Below are 19,601 nucleotides of genomic sequence, written 5' to 3' on the forward strand. Positions count from 1 at the left end.
AAAAAAGCTTTTACGATAATAAATAAATAAACCAATAATAAGTATTTACGGTATTTTTAAAATTAAAAAAAAATAAATTAAGTATTATCATATAGTATACAGTAAAAAAAAGTATTTACGGTTTTTAAAAATTAAATATTTACGGTTAAAAAAGTATTTACTGTTTAAAAAAAAAAAGGAATCAGCATCGAGGACCTACCAGTGAGTATGTCTCAAGCCTGCAAAAGGCTGTGGCGGCCTTGGACAGCACCAGACATTGAGGTAATGAGTTCATACTGTGGGTCATACTGCATAAAGTCACTTGTTATGAAAAAAAAGCAAAGAAAAGACTGAAGGGCAACAGTGAAATGAACACTGAGAAATACACTGCATGAACTTTGTTGGACTTGTACTGTAAACCAAAGGAACGGGTAAAAGACTAAAGTAATTGAGGCCGAAACTTTAGTTCTGTTACACTTGGTGATGGATGTATTATTATAAGAGCTCTTATAATACATCCATGGTACAAGATGGGAGCAGAGAACACTGTGTAGCGATTATTAAGCTAAAGTGATATTTTTGCATTTTGCAGAAAATCTTAATTAAATGTGTACTACCAGGCTGAGCCAGTGACTTCATTTTGTGCACCACTAACTTACACATACAGTTAGTATTCTCCAAGATCTTTCTTTAAGAAATCTGATTTTATTGCCTACCTTTTCTGTTAAGTTATTTTTCTATTTATTATTATTACTTTTACCCTTTGTCTTGTTACCATGTTGACTGTATCAACAAATTGAAAGTGAAGTCATGTCCTTTATGTCATTTTTATTTCATTATGATGCCTAAATTGTTTTCTGTTATTTTATTATTGTCACACATGTTGTAAGTGACACTTTCTATAAGTAAAGTGACGGGAAAATAAATAAGTAAATAAAGTATTTACAGTCTGATTAGACAGACGTTGACCAGTGACTTAACCAAACCAGTTCAACAGAGGACTTGATTTCAGGGACATGAATCCTGGCAAATTACTATGAAACATAATTCGTACATTATCCCATTTTACCCAAAGCTAAAGAAATGTATTTTCAAATTAATTAATGATATATTTCCCTCTAGCGAAAGATTCAGTTTTGAAAGTTAATGCTGAGCATGTGGATGTAATCTGTGGACTGGTTATTAAAGAAAAACGAGAAAATCTGCTGATTAACAAATTTCTCATAATGGCAAAATAGTATATCCACAAAGTCAAATTAATGGAAACACCATCCATTTCTAATGTTTTATACAATGAGTTTCAACTGTATTGCAAATCCCTGTAGTGTATGAATTTAAAAATCTGCAAAGAGCTGCTGAAATGTTTATAAGTTTACAATTTAAGGGTGCAGTGTGAAGAATTTAGTGGCATCTAGCAGCCACTAAATCTTAGTGGCTGCTAGATGCCAAAAGTTCCCTTTTGACTTTGAAAGCAGCAGCTGACAAACTGTCATCAAAAGGTTCATGTTTTAGCTGTTGTTGAGTTTGTCCTGTAGTCATGGAAACTTTGTAAAACTTTGTAACTCTTATTACTTTTTGATTTGTTTAGTTTTGTTTATAATTACTGACAACAAAACTTGACAGCAAACGTCAGTATTGGCATGAAAAGTGTTTTTGTTTTGTAGTGTAATGTGCTCTTACACTGCATTGATGCTGTCATGTTTTGCTATTTTTCTGTTTACACTTAGAAAAAAAAAAACAGTTTAAGATCCCCTCCATGCATATTCTCAGACATAAAAATACTCCACTTTGAATAATAATTTATGCCTGATATGGTTTTTCCACAAGGAAAGTCCAATTACCTCATTTTAATCCTTAAAAGGACATCTACAAGCCTACTTCTCATTCCTTGAAAAATCCAGAATCTATGAATATGGAAATATTTTTCATTTCTTAAAGGACAAGTTTACAATTTTTTTTTAACAAGTCTGTCTTAAAACAATAGGTAGGCGCCAAAATCAACAACGAAATAGGTTTTTCTTGCATAATCATTTCTTCTGTTCATACTGACCATTAGAGGATCCCTTCATAATGCACTTACAATGTAACTGATGGGGAAAAAAACACATCTTCCTTGTAAATTTTTCCACAAAATGACTGTGTGGACACACGGTCCCCTCCATCACTTACAATGAAAGTGTTTAAAGGGGATCTTTTAATAGCCAGTATGAACAGGAACCTCTTTCAGTGTTCATATGGACACCTCACTGTTGTTTTAAGACACACTTGAAAAATTGTGAATCCATCCTTTAACTGCCTGATACAAGATGTCTCCTAATTCACTGTAAAGTCCATTCTCAGTGTTTGTGCACTGGATGCTTCAAGTTTCCACATCACACTTGTCTAAGTTGTACACTGGACCACGATTGGCTTGCAATCTAGTTGTGATGTTACAAATCATGCATGTAGGTACCTGTGTTAACCTCAGAGCACAGAGAAACTTTCCCCCTTCAGCAGATGAATGTGAAAACAGCCTTCTAGTGTTAAACTCAGCACAGTGAAGCTCGAACTTCACAGTAACAATAAGCAAGACACATTTTTAAGTGGAGGGAGTCTTTCACTTTCAACTGAAACCAAAACATACGGTGACACTCTTATATGGTTGTTGTGAGAAAGCAAGCTGTCCCATGGAACATTAATTCAGAATTAGAGTACATGAGCATCATTTTACTGCTATATATCTGACTTTTCCAATATTTCCACTCCCAGAATATTTTACAAGCCACTCTACATCGGTTTAGTGTATGATGAATTTCATTATTGTATAAACCTCACTGAGTTTTGCAAATGTTCTGTTCCGTGAAGGATTTTAATCAACAAAGTGAAATCTGAGACGACACAAGTTCTTTACAGGGCTACATTATGGAAGATCACTTTCATTTGGAATAAGATGTATTGACGAAATCCGATAAGTAATATTTTTTTATTTGTGTCAAGTAAAACAAAACAAAACAAAACAAAACAAACTCATGTCAAAACAAATGTTTAATGGGCACTCCTGCAACCATCCAGCACCATTACTCAACAGCAGAAGACATAACCAAGAACAAGTCAATTTTTATTGCTTATATACACAACCGGGGGAAAAAAAAAGAAAAAAAAAAAAAAAAAAAGTACTTTCCACCAAGAAGACAAAATTAAAAAGAAACATGGTATTTAAAACATATCCAAGAGCAAACTAAGATCTTGACAGTTTCAGAGACCAGCTACATACAAACAGGAAAAAGAGAAACTGTAATACAACTGTCACAGAAAAACCTGCTTATATATAAACACCAGTCTGTCGAGCCAAGGACACACTAGCCAGCCCTTCGATTAATTACCGTCGCCAAACAGGTTATATTTTCATTCATGCTTGTCACAATATGCAAAAAAACTACTTCACAGATTTCAATTAAGCGAGGTGAAAAGTTAGGGCTCGAGCCAATGGAGAAGTCATCAGTTCTAGATACAGATCAGGAGAATTGTCAATCTCCACCGAAACAATTATCATGATTTTTTTCTCCTACAAATTTAGTGACGATTAACTCGCCGCTAAAGTTTTAATCATGCCGTTTCAAAAAAAATCTGCGTAAACAATATTTATTCCATTAAAGCAAATTTAAAGAATTGTGAGACCTTGGAGGAGGTATGCATGTGGACCGCTTTCTGATTGTATAATAATCTGGTGAAAACATAAAAAGAAACAAGCATCCAAACAATAACACTGAATCTGTCGTCGACTCTTTTTGCTGCTCAGTAGTGACCTGTGAAAAAAAAAAAAAAAAGACATGATGAGAGATTAAGTTTGTATTTGTGTATAATCTAAACTGTTCAAGTGACAAAGTATACATTTCATTCAAACTGTGATTAAGTTCATATTGTAATCCCTGCTGAGGTGTGTTAAAAACATGGGTTAAACATACGTGGCGAGTATGACCGTGATCGGGATCGAGAGCGGTACCCTCTGCTGTAGTAAGGAGATGGAGATCTGCGTCTGTAGGGCGAAAAACAGAAACAATACACTTCACTTAAAGCCTTTAAAATTACACATGGTTACCAGTTGACTGTACATCTTTAATTTCAGTCATATTTACTTTTGCTCTTCAAAAAAAGTTAAGTAATTCAAAAAAGTATAGTATTCTTACATGTTTACTAAATTAATTGTAATCTGTAGAAAACGTTTTCCTGAAAGTAATAGTTGCAGTTCTATTTAATGGTCATGGTCAAGTGAGATACAGGAACACAGGAAAAAAATGACTCACCTGTATGATCGGTACTCTCGGTCCTCATAGCGATCATAATCGCGATCGTAACCTCTTTCGTAACCTCTGTCGTAGCCCCTGTCGTAGTCCCTCGAGACACGCCGCGATGAACCGCCGCCACTGAAAATACACGCAGAATTAAGTTTAGCGACATCTCAGATGATACCGTAAGCCTGCTGCTTCTGAAAAAAAAATATCCGCCTGGTTAAGAAACACTCACTATGTGGGTCGTCCCATGTAGATTCCAGGAGTCGGGGTGTGGGCTCGTTTGGTAATAGAGAAATCCACTCGAATCCTGCGTCCATCCAGCTCCATTCCGTTAGCACGCTCCTTGGCCTGAAAGAGACACAGTCTGTTATCTAATAAGAAGATGACATAACTTGCATGTTCATCCTTTGCTTTGATGTTGATGTATTACAAAGACTTCAAACAAATATCCCTTTTATACAGGAGACACATGCAAGACGCAGGTCTACTTAACAGGACAAATAGTGGTTATCACTGTTAGCTGAGACTCCAGTCTGGACTGTAGTTACACACACTTCACCAATGAAACATATAATTTGTACACAAACGTTCGCTCTCATTCACACAATATGTTGTCAAAAAAATAAAACTCTTGTCGTCTTCTTATCCTCTTTACCTCCTTGGAGTCCTCATAGTTTTCAAAGTAGACAAAAGCAAAGCCTCTTGAGCGGCGCGACTGCTGGTCATACACTATGTTGACGTCACTCAAAGGGCCGTATTTAGAGAAGACCTCCCTCAGATCCCTCTCAGTGGTGTACAGACTCAGACCAAACACACCCAGGCAGGTGTTGGGGTCTGGGTTGGCCTGTGAGAGTCAAAGAGGAGGAAGAGTGTGAGAAGTAAGCAGGAAAAGAAAAAAAAGAAAGATGCAGTGCACACATAGATCTTTCTTGTAAATAAGCAACAGACAGGAGGTGTGTAGTACAAGCAAAATCTGTGAAATGTAAAAAAAAACAAAAAACAGGCGATTCATGAATACATGCACATTATTGTTTTTTCTTTTAATTGGATGCATGTGTAAAAACTGTGCAGCTTTTAGGGTCTGGATGGTGGGGTGTAACAGCTGAAACAGCAGCAACTAAGTGCAATTATGTTATAAATCAAGTGATAATTATAAAATTCAGTCACACAGCAAACTTAAGACCTTTTCAATGTTTTGCCAGGTTAGAATAAAATGTTGCATTTGTTGGTTTAAAACAGGAAATTTGTAAAAAAAAAACAAAAAAACAAAACAATGCTTTTATTCATGATCTTCAAATCTAAAAACTGAGCACCAATAGTATGCCTGTGATATTTTTTATACCAAATACTTTGAGGGATGTCTACTTAACTTCTAAATTCACAAACCCCAAACCAAGCATGTAGAAGAAGCATTACGTACCCTGTTACCAATGTGTCTGCGGCGGTTCGACATGGGGGAACGGCTGTGGCTCCTACGCCGGCGGTACTCCCAGCTACGAGATCGGCTCCTGGAGCGGCGTCGGTGGGAGCGGGAACGGGAGCGTGAGTAGTGCCTGCGTGAGCTTCGATGGGAACGGGACCTGTGGAGACACACTATATCATGAAACCAACTCTGAATCTGTAATTAACTTTCATCGTGCTACAACTTTAAAATGTTTACATTCACATTTCACAACCAACTTTACCTGGATTTGGATTTGGACCTGGATCGAGAACGAGATCTGGACCTGGAACGGCGGGAGCCATCTTTGGAGCGTGCTGGTGAGCGGCTGGTGGATTTCACCGAGCCCCGAGGGGATGCGCTCCTCGAGCCAGGCCGCGAGTCCTGGACAGACCAGACACTGAGTTCAAATCTGCTCCGCAGGTAAGATTGTGCCAAATAACAAGAATAAAAAGGGCCAGGAGGTGAATGCGTTCACCCTCTACATTCCCCTTTCAGAAGGAATTCACATTTAGGAATTTAGCAGGTTTGAAAGAAAATATTTAGGAATTTTCTTATATAAAAAAGGTGATACATAGCAAAAAAATAATTAAAGTAGAATTTAATTTAGCTCAAATACAGATTGAACAATAAATCTAAAAGGTGTAGAGGGATTGACCTGATGTATCTGATACAGAGAGGAAAAAAAAAAAATCAAGCATGCTTTAGAGAAAGAAACAGGATGAAATAGAGTAATAACATAGCAGGCTGTTAGGAAATTACTCATACCCTGGTCAACTTCTGATCTTAACTTCATAACTTCTTTAACTTCATTACTTCAAAACAACCCTTCATTTCTTCTTTCTTCTGTTTGACATTACGACTTCCTTCTCCTCCTCTTCCCCAATTTATCATCTGCCATTACAACTCTAGTAGTGGGGACAGATCTTGATTGCTTCTTTTCAGCATCCAATACATTAGCATGCATCAACACCATCAGCTTCAAACATTAACAACTTCACATCTGAAACGTCTTCCGCCTTTTTCTTTCTTCCAACCTCAACCTTAACAAAGAACAAACAAGGGTGATAAGGCATGTTGGTTTCTGTGAAAACCAAAAAAGGTACAAAAGAAAAACAACAGCAAAAAACCAGGAAAACATAGCTGAACATTAGCAGAATATATGTTTTATATGTTAGCATGATGTGGTCTTTATTGGTCCTGAACTAGGATATAGCATTAAACGAAAGGTTCACAATTTTTCAAGTCTGTCCTAAAATAATAGTCAAGTGCGCAAACAAACATTGAAACAGGTTTTTCTGGCCATAACCATTCGCCCTGTTCATACACCATTAGAAGATCCTCCATAATGCACTTACAATGTGAGCGATGGGGCCTCCTTCTGTGCAAAAATGAATTTAAAAGTGTATCTGAAGCTAATATAAAGCTTCAGCTGTCTGAATTAGTCAACTCAAGTCTATCTCTTAAATTTTCTTTCAATGTCACAGTCTTTTTAGTGCCACAGCCCCTCTTTTTGTTACTATACTTCCACTGCAGCTCAACAGGAAACACAAAGAGTGAATTTGATGCTAAAAAGACTGTAAATGTGGCAGACATCCACCTAATATGACTAAGTCAGACTGCTGAAGCCTAATATAAGTTTAAACCTTTAAATACATTTTTGCACAAAATGACTGTAGACACACTGTGGATTATGCCCCCCCCCCCAAACACTTACATTGAAAGCACATTTGAAGGGGATCTTTTAACAACCAGTATGAACAGGAGGAATAATCATTCCTCCTGCGAGGAAAACCTCTTTCAGTATTCATATGGGCACGTGACTGTTGTTTTAAGACACACTTGAAAAACTGCGAACCTATCCTTTAACGCTACCGATACAAACGTTGAAGGTAAATATCGACTAGTAGTCAATATTTCAACAGGTAGCGTTAACGCTAAGTGCCAATTTAGCGGTAAAATGAAAGTAGCATGGCACGGCGGCGGCCACATCTCCCGGGCACTAGGTCGTGTCTATAGGGTAACCCTGAATTTGCTCTCGCGACATTTACGCATGTTGTTTAACATTATTCAATTTAATTATGTTTTATGACGAGACTGCGCTGTGGTTAATATTTGATTAGGTTTAGGCTCAACAGAACACTTAATTAGCGTTATTAATGGACAATGGTTAAGATTTATAGTCATTCTCGCGATATCTTCCGCAAATCTAGGGTTACCATGTAGACACAACCCAGCTGCTGTGCTTTGAAGGCCGCAGGCTTTATCTAACAGCTAGCGTTAACATTTAAAACATTCACGATGTAACATCTACTGAGTCTTCTCATTACTCACACAAAAAACTGCGATTAATCTTACGTAAAACATACTGCTTTCATCTCTGAGGACAAACTTGTGACCACTACCAGACCTGCAAACGAAACTAACAGCTAAGCTAGCGAGCTAACGTTAGTTAGCTTAACGTCTTTTCAAACGCTATTTTCTTTGCAGCTAATCACAACTCACCTGCTCCCTGAAATCTTTCTCGGTGTCGCTCATTTTAATGTAACTAGACAGCAAATACGTTTAAAAAATACGTGGTAAACTGGCTCTAACGACGGGTTTACCGCAAAGCAAACCGGATCGATTTAAACTGGTGTTATCGATGAAAACGTTTTGCAGCTAAAAAAGAAGTCGTTGTCCTTTTCCGGTTCGATCTTTCAGAATAAAAGCGTCGTTTCAAAATAACTCGTAAACATGGAATAAAACCTTTATTTTGACAGAAAAGCAGATGTGTAAACTTCAAATAAACTGTGTAAAAATAATTAAGAGTAAATAATAACAATATTAATCGATTTCATGAATATACCTCTCTACATTTTAAGCAAGAAGGGTCATACATTATTTTATTGTTACTGCACATTTTAATGTTAAAGTCTCAATGTAAACAGTTAAAAGTTATAACATGAAACTAACCAGTGGTGGAAAGTACTGTACTTAAGGACAAATTTGAGGTACTTGTACTTTACCATTTCCTTTTGATTACTACTTTACACTTCCACTCCACTACATTTCAGAGGGAAATATTGTACTTTCTACTCCACTACATTTATTTGACAGCTTTAATTACTTTTCAGATGAAGATTTGACACAATGGATAATATACCAACTTTTAAAATACAGCACATTGTTAAAGATTAAACCAGTGGTTTCCAACCTTTTTGGCTTTTGATGTCTTACAAAAAGCAGTGTGTAGTCAGGGTCACATTTCAGATGTGTATGAGTTGTTAACAACTCCACTAAATAGTGATTTTTCCCTCTAAACTTCTCATATGGTTTCATTTCAGTAAATGTTCAAATGATCCAATATTTCACCAAAAATCAAAAATTACAGAAAAAGTAAAAAAAAAACTGAAAACAGATTTGTGTATCAGAACTTTGTTTTTTCTTCTTTCCTCTCCCATTAATCATCTCATGGCCCCTCAGATTTATCTGGTGACCTTTTGGAGCGGCCCGACCCCTATGTTGGGAACCACTGGATTAAACTAGTTAACTGTATATAAAGTAGTTGAAACTAGCTCCACCTCCAGCAGCTACAACAGTAACATGCTGCTTACACACTGATGTTTCAGTATTAATAATCTAATGATGTCATATATGATAATATATCAGTCAGAGGGACCAAACCAATACTTTTACTGCAATACTTTAAGGACAATTTGCAACTAATACCTTCTGAAAGACTTTTACTTGTAATGGAGTCTTTTTTACATTTCTGTATTGAGTTTTGCATCAGTAAAGGATCTGAATACTTCTTTCACCACTGGAACTAACTTACATTTTTCACATTTTACTTTTCATCCTTTTAACATTGACCATAAAGGGCATCTTGTATGGCTTTACTATATGTTCTTCCATGTATAACATATCTATTATATACAAGAATACTGTATGTAATATGAATACATACTTACCTGCTGTGCAACACAAAGAAGCACCTTACAGTACAGGTTTATAGTTGGTCCATATTGCCTCATGACTCTTCATGATTCTCATGGACTCATTAATTGAATTTGCCAACTTTGTGCAGAGCTATGAAAGCACCTGAGAGTCCACTTTTAGTCAAAATGTCAGTTTTACTTTATGGTGAGCTTTGAGGATCTACCATTGTTGTTAAACTTGGGTATATGTAAGCCTTTTGCCACAATGCAGGCCTTTAGGAGTACTTAAATATATAATTTAGTGTCAATGAAAAGGATGAAAGGCTGTTGTTGAGTGTAATATACAGCATATACACAACCGCTAATTATATTATGGGTTTTTTTAAACTTCTGATGACCATTCTGATAACATCTGATTAAATGACCAAACCAAAACCAGAGTTGACCAGAATTTGCATGATGATCCATTGATGTAGTGGACTACCAAAGAGGGTCTAAATGCTGCAAGTAACAGCAAAACTTTTAGAGAAATGTCACATCATTGCAGTTTTAAAGTGTGGCATACTGTAAATAATCAGGACAAATGTATCAGAAGTGAGCCAAAAAGAAATAATATGCACTGATGCATCTTGAAAAATGTTAGTTGCCTTTAGCATTATTGGAGGTAAATATAATGTCATCATCCAGCTCTAGACAAACCCCTCTAGTAGCTCTGCATGAGTCATTTATGTATGTGTATAAAATTCAAATTTAGAAAATGAATACTTTATTACAGGAAACAAAAAAAAAAAATCACATTTTAAAGCATGAACTCAAACATGCGTGTGTGTACAGTAGTTTTCTATGCAGTATGCTATAAGTAAGTGTAGTAGCCCTAAGTAGCCTCAGTACGCTCATGAAGAAGATTCACAGAACTAACAGCGACTTGTGTAACATACGGGAGAAACAACTATTAATACTCCACTCATAACACTATACACCACACATACACACTCCCAAAACACTTTCTCATTCAGTCAAGTCATAAATAATAGCAAATCAAACATATTACAAGCGCTCAACTGTGCATTTTTTTTTTGTCCGGAAAAGGTCTGGAGAGGAGGTATTTTATCTTTCATTGTCTATATTTAGAGATTGATAGTGTTCCAGTTAGTTGCTGTCCACTCTTGTTGATCATAACTTGGAGGGATGCAGCCAAATTAAATAAATAAAAAAAGGAGTCAGCAAATTCTGGGGCAAGCTCCTCAGAACTGACTTGTAGTTTTATGCGGCTAAGGAATTTTGCCAAATTAGACAAAAAGTTGAGCTCAGTGTCAGAGGGCTGAAGGCACTTCAGGCAGTACTGCAAACTAACAATCCAAAGTCAATTAAAAAAAAAAAAAAAGCCATTCAGTCAGTAGTGCCAAAGCTTGTGTAATACATACACTTCTTACATCCCAATAAAGTCTCCAATTACAACTCAGAGATTACAAAACGTTAATGCGTCCCCGGCAGGTACGGGGATATAATCAAATCTTAAGACTCGTGTTTGATTTCTTCAGACTGCGTTACGTTTCAGTCAGTAAAGTTCACGTCTTTGGCCCATCCTTTTTATTAATCTTCCTCGCTGTGTCGTTACTTGTACACAGACGTTGCTCCCGTTGAGAAAGTCTCTGTTGTTAGGCGTGTAACTGACAGGAGATTGTTTTCGATTCTCTATAGCAGCTTCTGATTGAGAATTTCCCAGATCATTAACTTCCGGAAGAGAGGCATGTGGCACTGTAGAGAAAGAGGGACATTTATTTTAGTGTTTATATATAAAAAAAAACACAAAAATGAGGTGAACATACAGTATATACCTGTTTGAAGGTGAGCGGCCTTCCTTTTGCAATATAGTCTGCATATTTACAGGCAAAAACACCACAGTCGCTGCCGTTTTTCTGCTGTGGAATCTCCTGTAAGGCATGCACAGTGTACAGCACGTTAATCTCAAAGTGTAAATAAAAATATTTAATGAAAGCGGTGCATCGTTCATCCCAGTTTGACTTACAGCGGCCCGCATGCTACCAAGAGTCCATTTGCCACTGTCGAGCTCTCTGCCTTTCTTTGCTTTGTGCTCCTCCTTAAGGTAGAGTCTGGAAAACATAACAAAGTCACTTTTATTTATGCAAAATTACAAGATATTGTATAGAAAACCATTCAAAATGATCAGATATCTGAAGCTGAAGAGCTCGATGAGGACTCACAGTAAAAGACTACAGATGTCATCATGTCTCTGGCCCATCGAGTCATATGACTTCACCGTCTTTGATTTAAAATCTATTACCTGGAGAGGGAGAGTGAGAAGGCAAAAAGTAAAAATGTTTATCACCTATTGGAGTATTCATCCTAGCTGACGTTTTATTTTTTTACAACACTGAATACTGGATGTAATTAAGAATTTTTGACACCAATCAACAGCAACATTTTCCACATTTCTACCTAAATTAAATATCAAAACAGTTTGATCTTTGTCAAGTTTTTATAGACACTGCGTGACAAGAATCACCCACTTAGGGAGGGATATGACATGGGAAGAAATGATAAATATGGACACTGTTCTCAGCGTTCTGACTCACAGCCAATGCCCAGTGGACGCCCAGATGCAGAGGGACAAGAATAAGATCATAGAGGAAGAGGTCGACAGCCTTGGTCCAGCGCTTCACAGCGGCGTGTCCTCCGGCTTGCGCGCCTCCTCCTCCTCCTCCTCCTCCTCCTCCACCCCGCAGCTTGGGGAAGAAGAAGGTGCTGAACGAGTAGACTCTTAATCCCGCTGCTTGGTTGGAGCACCGCTCCATGATCAGGGAAAGGTAGAAGTTCATCACCTGGATGTGTTTAAAAGTAAACATGGGTCACACATTCACAATAATCACTTAGCATCACCTGCATTATCTCCATTGTGCAACTGCAAGAAAGGCTCATTTTTGTTAACTTTGTCTTTCAGTGAGATAACAGAAATAATTTGACTAATAATTAGACTTAAGGGGATAATACTTGCTCCAAAAAGCATCAACTCTTTGCATATATGCCACTGATATACTGTACATGGTAATATACTGGTCCCTCAGTTTCTAGGAACACAGTAATGTATGAACAGATTTATGCTCACATGGTTCTGAACATCACAGTTCTGTCAACAACATTTTTGCTGCGATAATTCGAGAAACGAGGTCATGCAACAAACTTTTGTTTCCATAGCAACTGAGTGCAGTAGCTGCTACTGTTGGCAAACACTCACACCTCACAAACAGTACATAAACAATTTGATGGTTGGGTTATGAACAGGATATTAGAAAAGCTGCATTTTCTCTGGTTTTTGCTGAAATCTATCAGAGATATTAACTACAGCTTCCCTCTGTTTTGAGGGAAGCTTGAAGTCACAAGCTAGATTTAACACCTGCAGCATAATCGTTATCAGTGTTTGCTGTTGACATTTTCTTGAAGTCCATCTTGTTGTTGACTACATACACTATGTCCCTGAATATGTACAAAGTTTAATCTAATAAAAAATAAAATTACTTTTTAAAAAAATGTCACAAATCAACATAACAGATATAATTTTCTCCAAATCGTTTTACTACACCATACCTCATCGTTGAGCCATCCACCTTCCTGTAGTGTGGCCAGGTCTCTCTGTGTGATGCGTAGTTTGAAAGCGGCACTTAAAACAAGGTTGGGATCACTCTGAGCCAGAGCACCGCTCACCTCCGCTGCCATATCCTACACACACACACACACACACACAGACACAGACAAAAAACACGTTCAATAAAATAAACTGTATTCATGCCTCCTTCAACACAGTAAGAATACATGTAACTCCCTGAAAGTTTGAGTCTCACCTTGGTGAGTCGAGGTATGTCCTCATCACTGTGTCTTATGTGGGTGGTGTGTGCAGAATGTGTGTCAGGCAGGCTGATGGCAGAAGTCTCTCTGTCCACTAGATTGAGGCGAGTAGCGACTTCTGTAGAAAGGTCCAAGTCTGCTGTCGGTTTCTGCTGCAAGACAGGTTGACATAACAGGAATTATACATTTACTTTTCCATCCATATTTATAATGTAACGAGTGCTTTGACCTGTCAGGAGAGAGCAAGAAAAAAAAGAAAAACTACCTTTGCACATCTCACATGCTGTGTGTCCTCAAAGGTTCCACTGAATGTCTTACTGAGAGTCAAGCCAGCCCGCCTGGAGAACAAACATTCAGATGTTATAATAGATAATAATAGAAACAATCAGAATCAGAATAATCAGAATATACCAACCTGTCCTTGGGTGCAGATGCATTTCTCCATGTAAACACACTTGGGGCAGCTGTGCAACAGAGACAAATATCAGTGCGACATCCTCAACAACAGATTCATTGGGACTTGTTTACTGCATTATTGAGCATGTTTATCTCATATTATTATATATATTAACTTTGAATAAACTGACTCGGTGTTGTGAGAAAAGGGATCTGTTTATTCACGGAATAGCTTTATTATAGCTTTAGCTATAAAAAAAATAGCCCCACAATCAAGTGGGAGGCAACTACAACTTAATGACATAAAACCATCTCTTAAAACACCCAAAAGGTGTTAAAAAAAACAAACAAACAACTCCATCAGTTTTCTTGGAGGTGAATAAGGATTATAGAGGTGTCTTACCTGTGTATCCTGTCTTCCTGGGCACTGATTCAAAAGCTTTTCCTGAAGCAGTCGCTTTGTGTTCACTCTGCGACAGCGACTCACTGGGATCAAAAAAAGTAAAGGGTCTCAGAGGACTGATCAGCTCATTCCCAGTTTATGTTGTTCAATTGATTTTCAAAAAATATCTCCACACGTATAACAGGTTGTACTCACTCTTGTGGTTTCGTTTGGTTGAAAGGTAGGGGTTGGCTTTTGCTGTACTTCTCTGTCACCATCTCCAGCAAGCGCCTGTAGTGCTCCTTATTGTTCTGCTTTATGGCCTAGAGGATAAAACCCAAAACACATGATAACGGACGCAGCCGTGAGGTGCAGAGCTTTAAAGAATCATTAGAAAGAAATGAGCTAATAGCTAATGTCTTTTTTATTGTGATTTCTTCATTTTCAGTGAGTCTAGTTTTCTGCTGCTTAAGCTGTTGTGTAATTTCACTTAGAAGATGAAGAACACTTCATAATTAAGCTTAATAAATTGGGTATAGTTTTACATAAAATGCTGTTCTAAATGCATCAAATTACACAAATTATATAGAATTAGAGAGAGCATTTGTATGACTACATTCATCAAGCCAAATGATTGTGTATTTTACCTCTTCCACAGTAAGACTGGGCTTGTAGCAGCGGTTGTGTCCAAAGACAGTGCAGGTGGGGTCGGGGTTTGGGGTTCCTACCCTCAGAGGCCTGGAGGGCAGCAGCTGGAGGGAGCCTCTCCTCTCCCTGTCTTTCCCCCTGTCAGGGAGCCCTGCAGACAGCGCTGTCCCACTGTATTCAAAAGAAATAACGACCATTACGAAGGGAGCATTGTCAAAAGACACTACACAGAAAAACTGAGTGAAGTGAGTGAATGACGGACGCTATCTGGTTACTTGCCTGTATTTCCTCATTAGAGGAGGTGAGGAGCTCTGAAAGGGATTCTTACCGCCCCTTTCATTTACTCCACCCACTGGTTTATCTGTGGAAGAAGAACAAAATCAACGGAATGACAAGCAAGGATTAGGACGATAACACCACAACGTCCACAGCAGAGCGTATGAATGACACAAAGGGACATTAAAATGAGTCAGCAGGTCATTCTGTGCAATAATAGACGCTCTTACTTACCCATTCTCCACTCAGTGCTGTTCAGCCATGAGGTGTGGAGCTCATCTATTCCCATCAGAGTGACGGGCTGCGTCAACAGAGGAAATGTAAGTTATTCAAAAGGTAAAAATAAAAATCGTAAGTCAGAGCATCAAGCTAAACTTACAGTAACACTGAGCTCAGTTTTAAGTGCAAATACAGTAAAACTGTCACATTAACTGTGTTCAGACTTAATATCCTGTATCCAGACACATTCACATTTTGTCTTGATCTACTTAATTTGCATTACAGTTCACATCTGGTATCACATTTTGCTTCCCCATTCACATTTGACCAAGTCTGACCAAATAAAATACAACTAATACAACTATATTTGGTATCTTGCGTCACAAATAGCCTTTAAAAACTTGTCTAGGTTGTTTGGCATATAGGCTAATCAACACGTTCCGCATCTCTTTTCATAGGTTAGTTTTAGTATATAATATATGTGTCTGATGGAGTTGGAGCACAAACCTGTGTCTCTTCATATTGTCTGTGCTTCTCACAGCTGGTCGTCAGCGGATTCCGCAGCCTGAGCAGACTTGCTACCCCGGCCACAGTCTTCTTCACAAAACTTATTACTACATCTGACACACACGAGAGCACATATAAACATCATCGTCATATTCATTTGTGGGAGATTTTTGGAATTACAAAAAAAAATTAAGATTTTTTTGGTAAATGAACCTCGTCTGCGTCTTTTCACCTCCACCTGTTCACTCTGGCCAACACTGTCTGCAACATCAACACTGTAACAGAAAAACAAGATTTGAGATAAATTATACAAACAGTAGAAAATGTCACAGTATTCTTGACTTGATGCCGTAATAACAACAATGTGATGCTACGTTTGGTTTATGGTTAATTTGCCAGTTTATCAGGTACAACTGGTTAAAACTAGTGCGGTCGAATACAACAGCACTGCAACAAATCCCATGTTCATGAAGGTAATAATACAGTTTTTGTTGATATTGTACATAAACTTAGATGTTGATTTAACTACAAGGTCATTTTGGAGGCTGTAGTTTCTAATGTTGTTGAATCATTTGGTACTATACTCAGAGGTGTTACTAATATTTAGTCTACCCTCACCGATATGAATAGGGTGCACAACATATTGCAAAAACACCGCTCAGTATAATCAAAACAAATCAACAGCACCACAAACTACAGCCTCCAAAATGGTCATAAAGTTGAATCAAGATAAACTTCATTGATTCCACAGCAGCTCAGATGCATTTCCAGATGAATAGATGAGACATAAGTACTGTTGTGTTAGTTTTAGCTTGGTGTACCTAATAACCTGACATCATCATACATGTAATTTGGGTGAGCCAACTATTGGTGCCTTCAAACAACATATAAATGAACTGGTGTTAAAAGACGGGTTCGCAATTTTTCAAGTCTTGTCTTATAACAGTCAGGGGCCCAAATGAACATTGAAATAGGTTTTTCTTGCTGTAATCATTCCTCCTGTTCATACTGGCCATTAGAAGATCTCTTCATAATGCATGTACAATATAAGTGATGGGGCCTCCTTCTGTGCAAAAATGTGTTTAAAAGTTTATCTGAAGCTAATATGAAGCTTCAGTCGTCCAAATGAGCCAAATAAAGCAGATATCTTTCAACATTAAAGTCTTTTTAGTGCCAAAGTCTCTCTTTTTGTTACTATGCTTCCACCACAGCTTAACAGGATACACTGTCCGGGGAAACACAAAGAGGGAAATTTATGCTTAAAAAGACTGTAAATGTGTCAGATATCCACTTGATATGACTAACTCAGACTGTTGAAGCCTCATTTAATCTTCAGATAAACTTTTAAATGAATTTTTTGCACAAAATAACTGTGTGGACACATTGTGGATTTTGTCCCCCATCACTTACATTGAAAGCACATTTAAAGGGACCTTTTAACCAGTAGCCTTCTAGCCAGTATGAACAAGAGGGATGATTGCAGCGAGGAAAACCTCTGTCAGTGTTCATATGGGCACCTGACTGTTGTTGTAAGACAGGTTTGCAAAAATGTGAACCTATCCTTTAATTCAAAATACAGATGATAATTGTGGACTTTATATTTTAAGTTGAGCTCAGGAGATTTTAACAACTGATTGAAATGAAGCCTGTGTGATAAGATGAAAATGAAAGCAACCTGTGCCAATATTAAGATAATAACAACAATGGACGATACTTAATATACAGTAAGATCTCTACTTTATTTTAACTAACTAGTGTTAAGGTTAGGTCGATTGTTGAGAGACTTAACGTTATAATCACCAACCTCCTTGAAGACACCCATTGATTCTCTGGTTACCAATAGTAACACCTAGGTATATAATTAAAACATAGCAGTTATCCTCAAACACCAACCTCTGGTAGTTACGTTTAGCCGGTCTGCCGTTAGTCTCCTGCCGCTGTGTCCTCGCCTCAGGTGTCGTGGGTCTCCCCTCGCTAACGTTACCTTTCCCGGGCCACTCGGTGGGGTTTTGCCCCGTTACGGGCTCAAACAGCGAGGATATTCCGTCAACTATCCATCCATACATCCCAGACAAATACGAGAAAATTGTAACGAGGTCTTCTACGCGGGCCAGGACGATTTCACCGCAGAGACGGTGTCAGACGACGATCTACGACACACAGCCTGCCGTTATCCTAGCTTAGCGTTAGCACACACTGACTGCGTTGCTGGCCAATTTTTTTCCTAGGATGGCGATGTTATGACCCGCCCTACTCTGGCTCTAATTGGCTAGTACTCGTTACCTTCGTTGGTTGGGTTGGTTATGAGGAATGAGATTGGCTAGAATTAGGGTAAGAATATCAGGGTAAGCCAATCAGAAGCAGAGTAGGGCGGGTCATGACGTCGCCATCCTAGGAAACAAAATACCGCGCGCTGCTGACATCTTAAGGATGTGCGTCATTTAGTGTTGATGTTTCACGAGATGCGAACGTTTTGTTCATCTGTGTAGAACGGAATGGGCGGAGTTCTAAAGTACAACCGAGTGGAAACAAGAGACGGGAACCCGACCACAAGCGGTGTCTGTGGACTGACGAAACGAACCAACCCTGGCGAGAAGCTAAAGAGCGTCAGCGGCAGGTTAGAGTATCATTGGCTGAGACTGAGCTGCTCAGACATCAATTTTGTTACATAATCGTGGTCAACATCCCACTTACTACAGGTCACTTACTACAGTGACCGATTTAAATAGACAAATACTGGGAACCGGATTATAAATTTTCACGACATTCGTGAGGCGTTAAATGAAATTTGAAATTAGAAAAGCATGCTGATAACAACGGTGTAATTTATGATAAAAATGAAAATACTCATAGTACATCGAAATGATGAAATAGTAGTATTTTTTAATTAAAATATTCATTTTTTTGTTAAACTAAATTGATTTATCATTTTAAAATTTGACTCAATATTTCCAAAATTTGACTTAATTAGTACCTATTTCATAATTTTTGACTCACCAAGAGTATATTTATTTCTATGATGACCAATGTAAGGAAATCAGATTACAGGGGACAGACCTGGGTTATAAATATTCATGGCATTCATAAGGACGTGATGAAAATTGGAAATTAGAAAAGTATGCTGATCAAAACAGTGTAACTTATCAGAAATCTATGAAAGCGCATATCCGCCAGGAAAGAAAACATTTGAAATTATGCATGATAAAATGAAAATACTCATAGTAAATCAAAGTTAATGAATTTTGACTATATTTGTCCTAAGACTACTAAATCTTTGACTGAGTATCTCATTATTTTGATTTATCAAGAGTATTTTTATCTCTGTAATGCCCAACATTTAGCAGAAATGGGTTTACACAGTAATCATAAATCTCACTAAAAGGGATAATCTAGCAGATGTCAAAAATAATTTAGACAACCTTTATGGAGGTAAAAAGTTGAAATTGTTCAATCAATACTGTTGTTCCTACAAGACTTAGTGTTCCTAATCTCAATGTTTTATCAGAATTTACTGTATGTAATTATGTTTTCAATAATCATCATAAACCCGTCTGTGACTGCTTGAATTGAGCCTGTGCCTTGTTTATTGTCTGTTTTTCTGCTCAAATACAGTCTGTTCCTCTTATTTTATTGTAACTGTTAACAGAGCATTGTTTACTCTGTATAAAAAAGTTAAATGAAAAAGCATAAGACAATCT

At 37.7% G+C, this 19,601-nt stretch overlaps 2 protein-coding genes across 3 annotated transcripts; both read right to left on the reverse strand.

The window, feature by feature from the left end:
* Window positions 1-2,985: 2,985 nt before the first annotated feature.
* Window positions 2,986-8,386, reverse strand: tra2b (transformer 2 beta homolog). The gene is made up of 8 exons (XM_042389439.1): window positions 8,197-8,386; window positions 5,936-6,075; window positions 5,671-5,830; window positions 4,906-5,094; window positions 4,483-4,598; window positions 4,263-4,382; window positions 3,924-3,994; window positions 2,986-3,764 (listed from the first exon to the last, which is right to left on the reverse strand). The coding sequence occupies exons 1-8, from the start codon at window positions 8,227-8,229 to the stop codon at window positions 3,754-3,756; spliced, it is 840 nt and encodes a 279-aa protein (XP_042245373.1). The 5' UTR covers window positions 8,230-8,386; the 3' UTR covers window positions 2,986-3,753.
* Window positions 8,387-10,354: 1,968 nt separating this feature from the next.
* Window positions 10,355-18,132, reverse strand: senp2 (SUMO specific peptidase 2). Of its 2 annotated transcripts, none has more exons than XM_042389437.1 (17): window positions 17,797-18,132; window positions 16,117-16,178; window positions 15,904-16,016; window positions 15,412-15,478; window positions 15,181-15,262; window positions 14,901-15,072; window positions 14,470-14,576; window positions 14,275-14,357; window positions 13,891-13,939; window positions 13,741-13,813; window positions 13,472-13,624; window positions 13,218-13,349; window positions 12,209-12,454; window positions 11,837-11,916; window positions 11,641-11,725; window positions 11,450-11,545; window positions 10,355-11,369 (listed from the first exon to the last, which is right to left on the reverse strand). In XM_042389437.1, the coding sequence occupies exons 1-17, from the start codon at window positions 17,967-17,969 to the stop codon at window positions 11,307-11,309; spliced, it is 1,836 nt and encodes a 611-aa protein (XP_042245371.1). In that variant the 5' UTR covers window positions 17,970-18,132; the 3' UTR covers window positions 10,355-11,306. The 2 variants fall into 2 exon arrangements, with proteins under 2 accessions (XP_042245371.1, XP_042245370.1); XM_042389436.1 differs by having other exon boundaries at window positions 13,472-13,627; window positions 17,797-18,131.
* Between the last annotated feature and the right edge of the window lie 1,469 nt (window positions 18,133-19,601).

This window comes from Thunnus maccoyii, chromosome 16 (genome assembly GCF_910596095.1).
Source record: "Thunnus maccoyii chromosome 16, fThuMac1.1, whole genome shotgun sequence".
Lineage (NCBI taxonomy): Eukaryota > Metazoa > Chordata > Actinopteri > Scombriformes > Scombridae > Thunnus > Thunnus maccoyii.

Coding starts and splice junctions, on each gene's coding strand:
- tra2b (XM_042389439.1), bottom strand. CDS start 8,229: ATGAGCGACACCGAGAAAGATTTCAGGGAGCAG. Junction 5,831..5,935: donor AGGTCCAAATCCAAATCCAG/GTAAAGTTGGTT, acceptor GTGTCTCCACAG/GTCCCGTTCCCATCGAAGCT. Junction 4,599..4,905: donor ACTATGAGGACTCCAAGGAG/GTAAAGAGGATA, acceptor TGTCTCTTTCAG/GCCAAGGAGCGTGCTAACGG.
- senp2 (XM_042389436.1), bottom strand. CDS start 17,969: ATGTATGGATGGATAGTTGACGGAATATCCTCGCTGTTTGAGCCCGTA. Junction 15,479..15,903: donor GACAATATGAAGAGACACAG/GTTTGTGCTCCA, acceptor CTGTTGACGCAG/CCCGTCACTCTGATGGGAAT. Junction 12,455..13,217: donor GTGGATGGCTCAACGATGAG/GTATGGTGTAGT, acceptor AAACACATCCAG/GTGATGAACTTCTACCTTTC.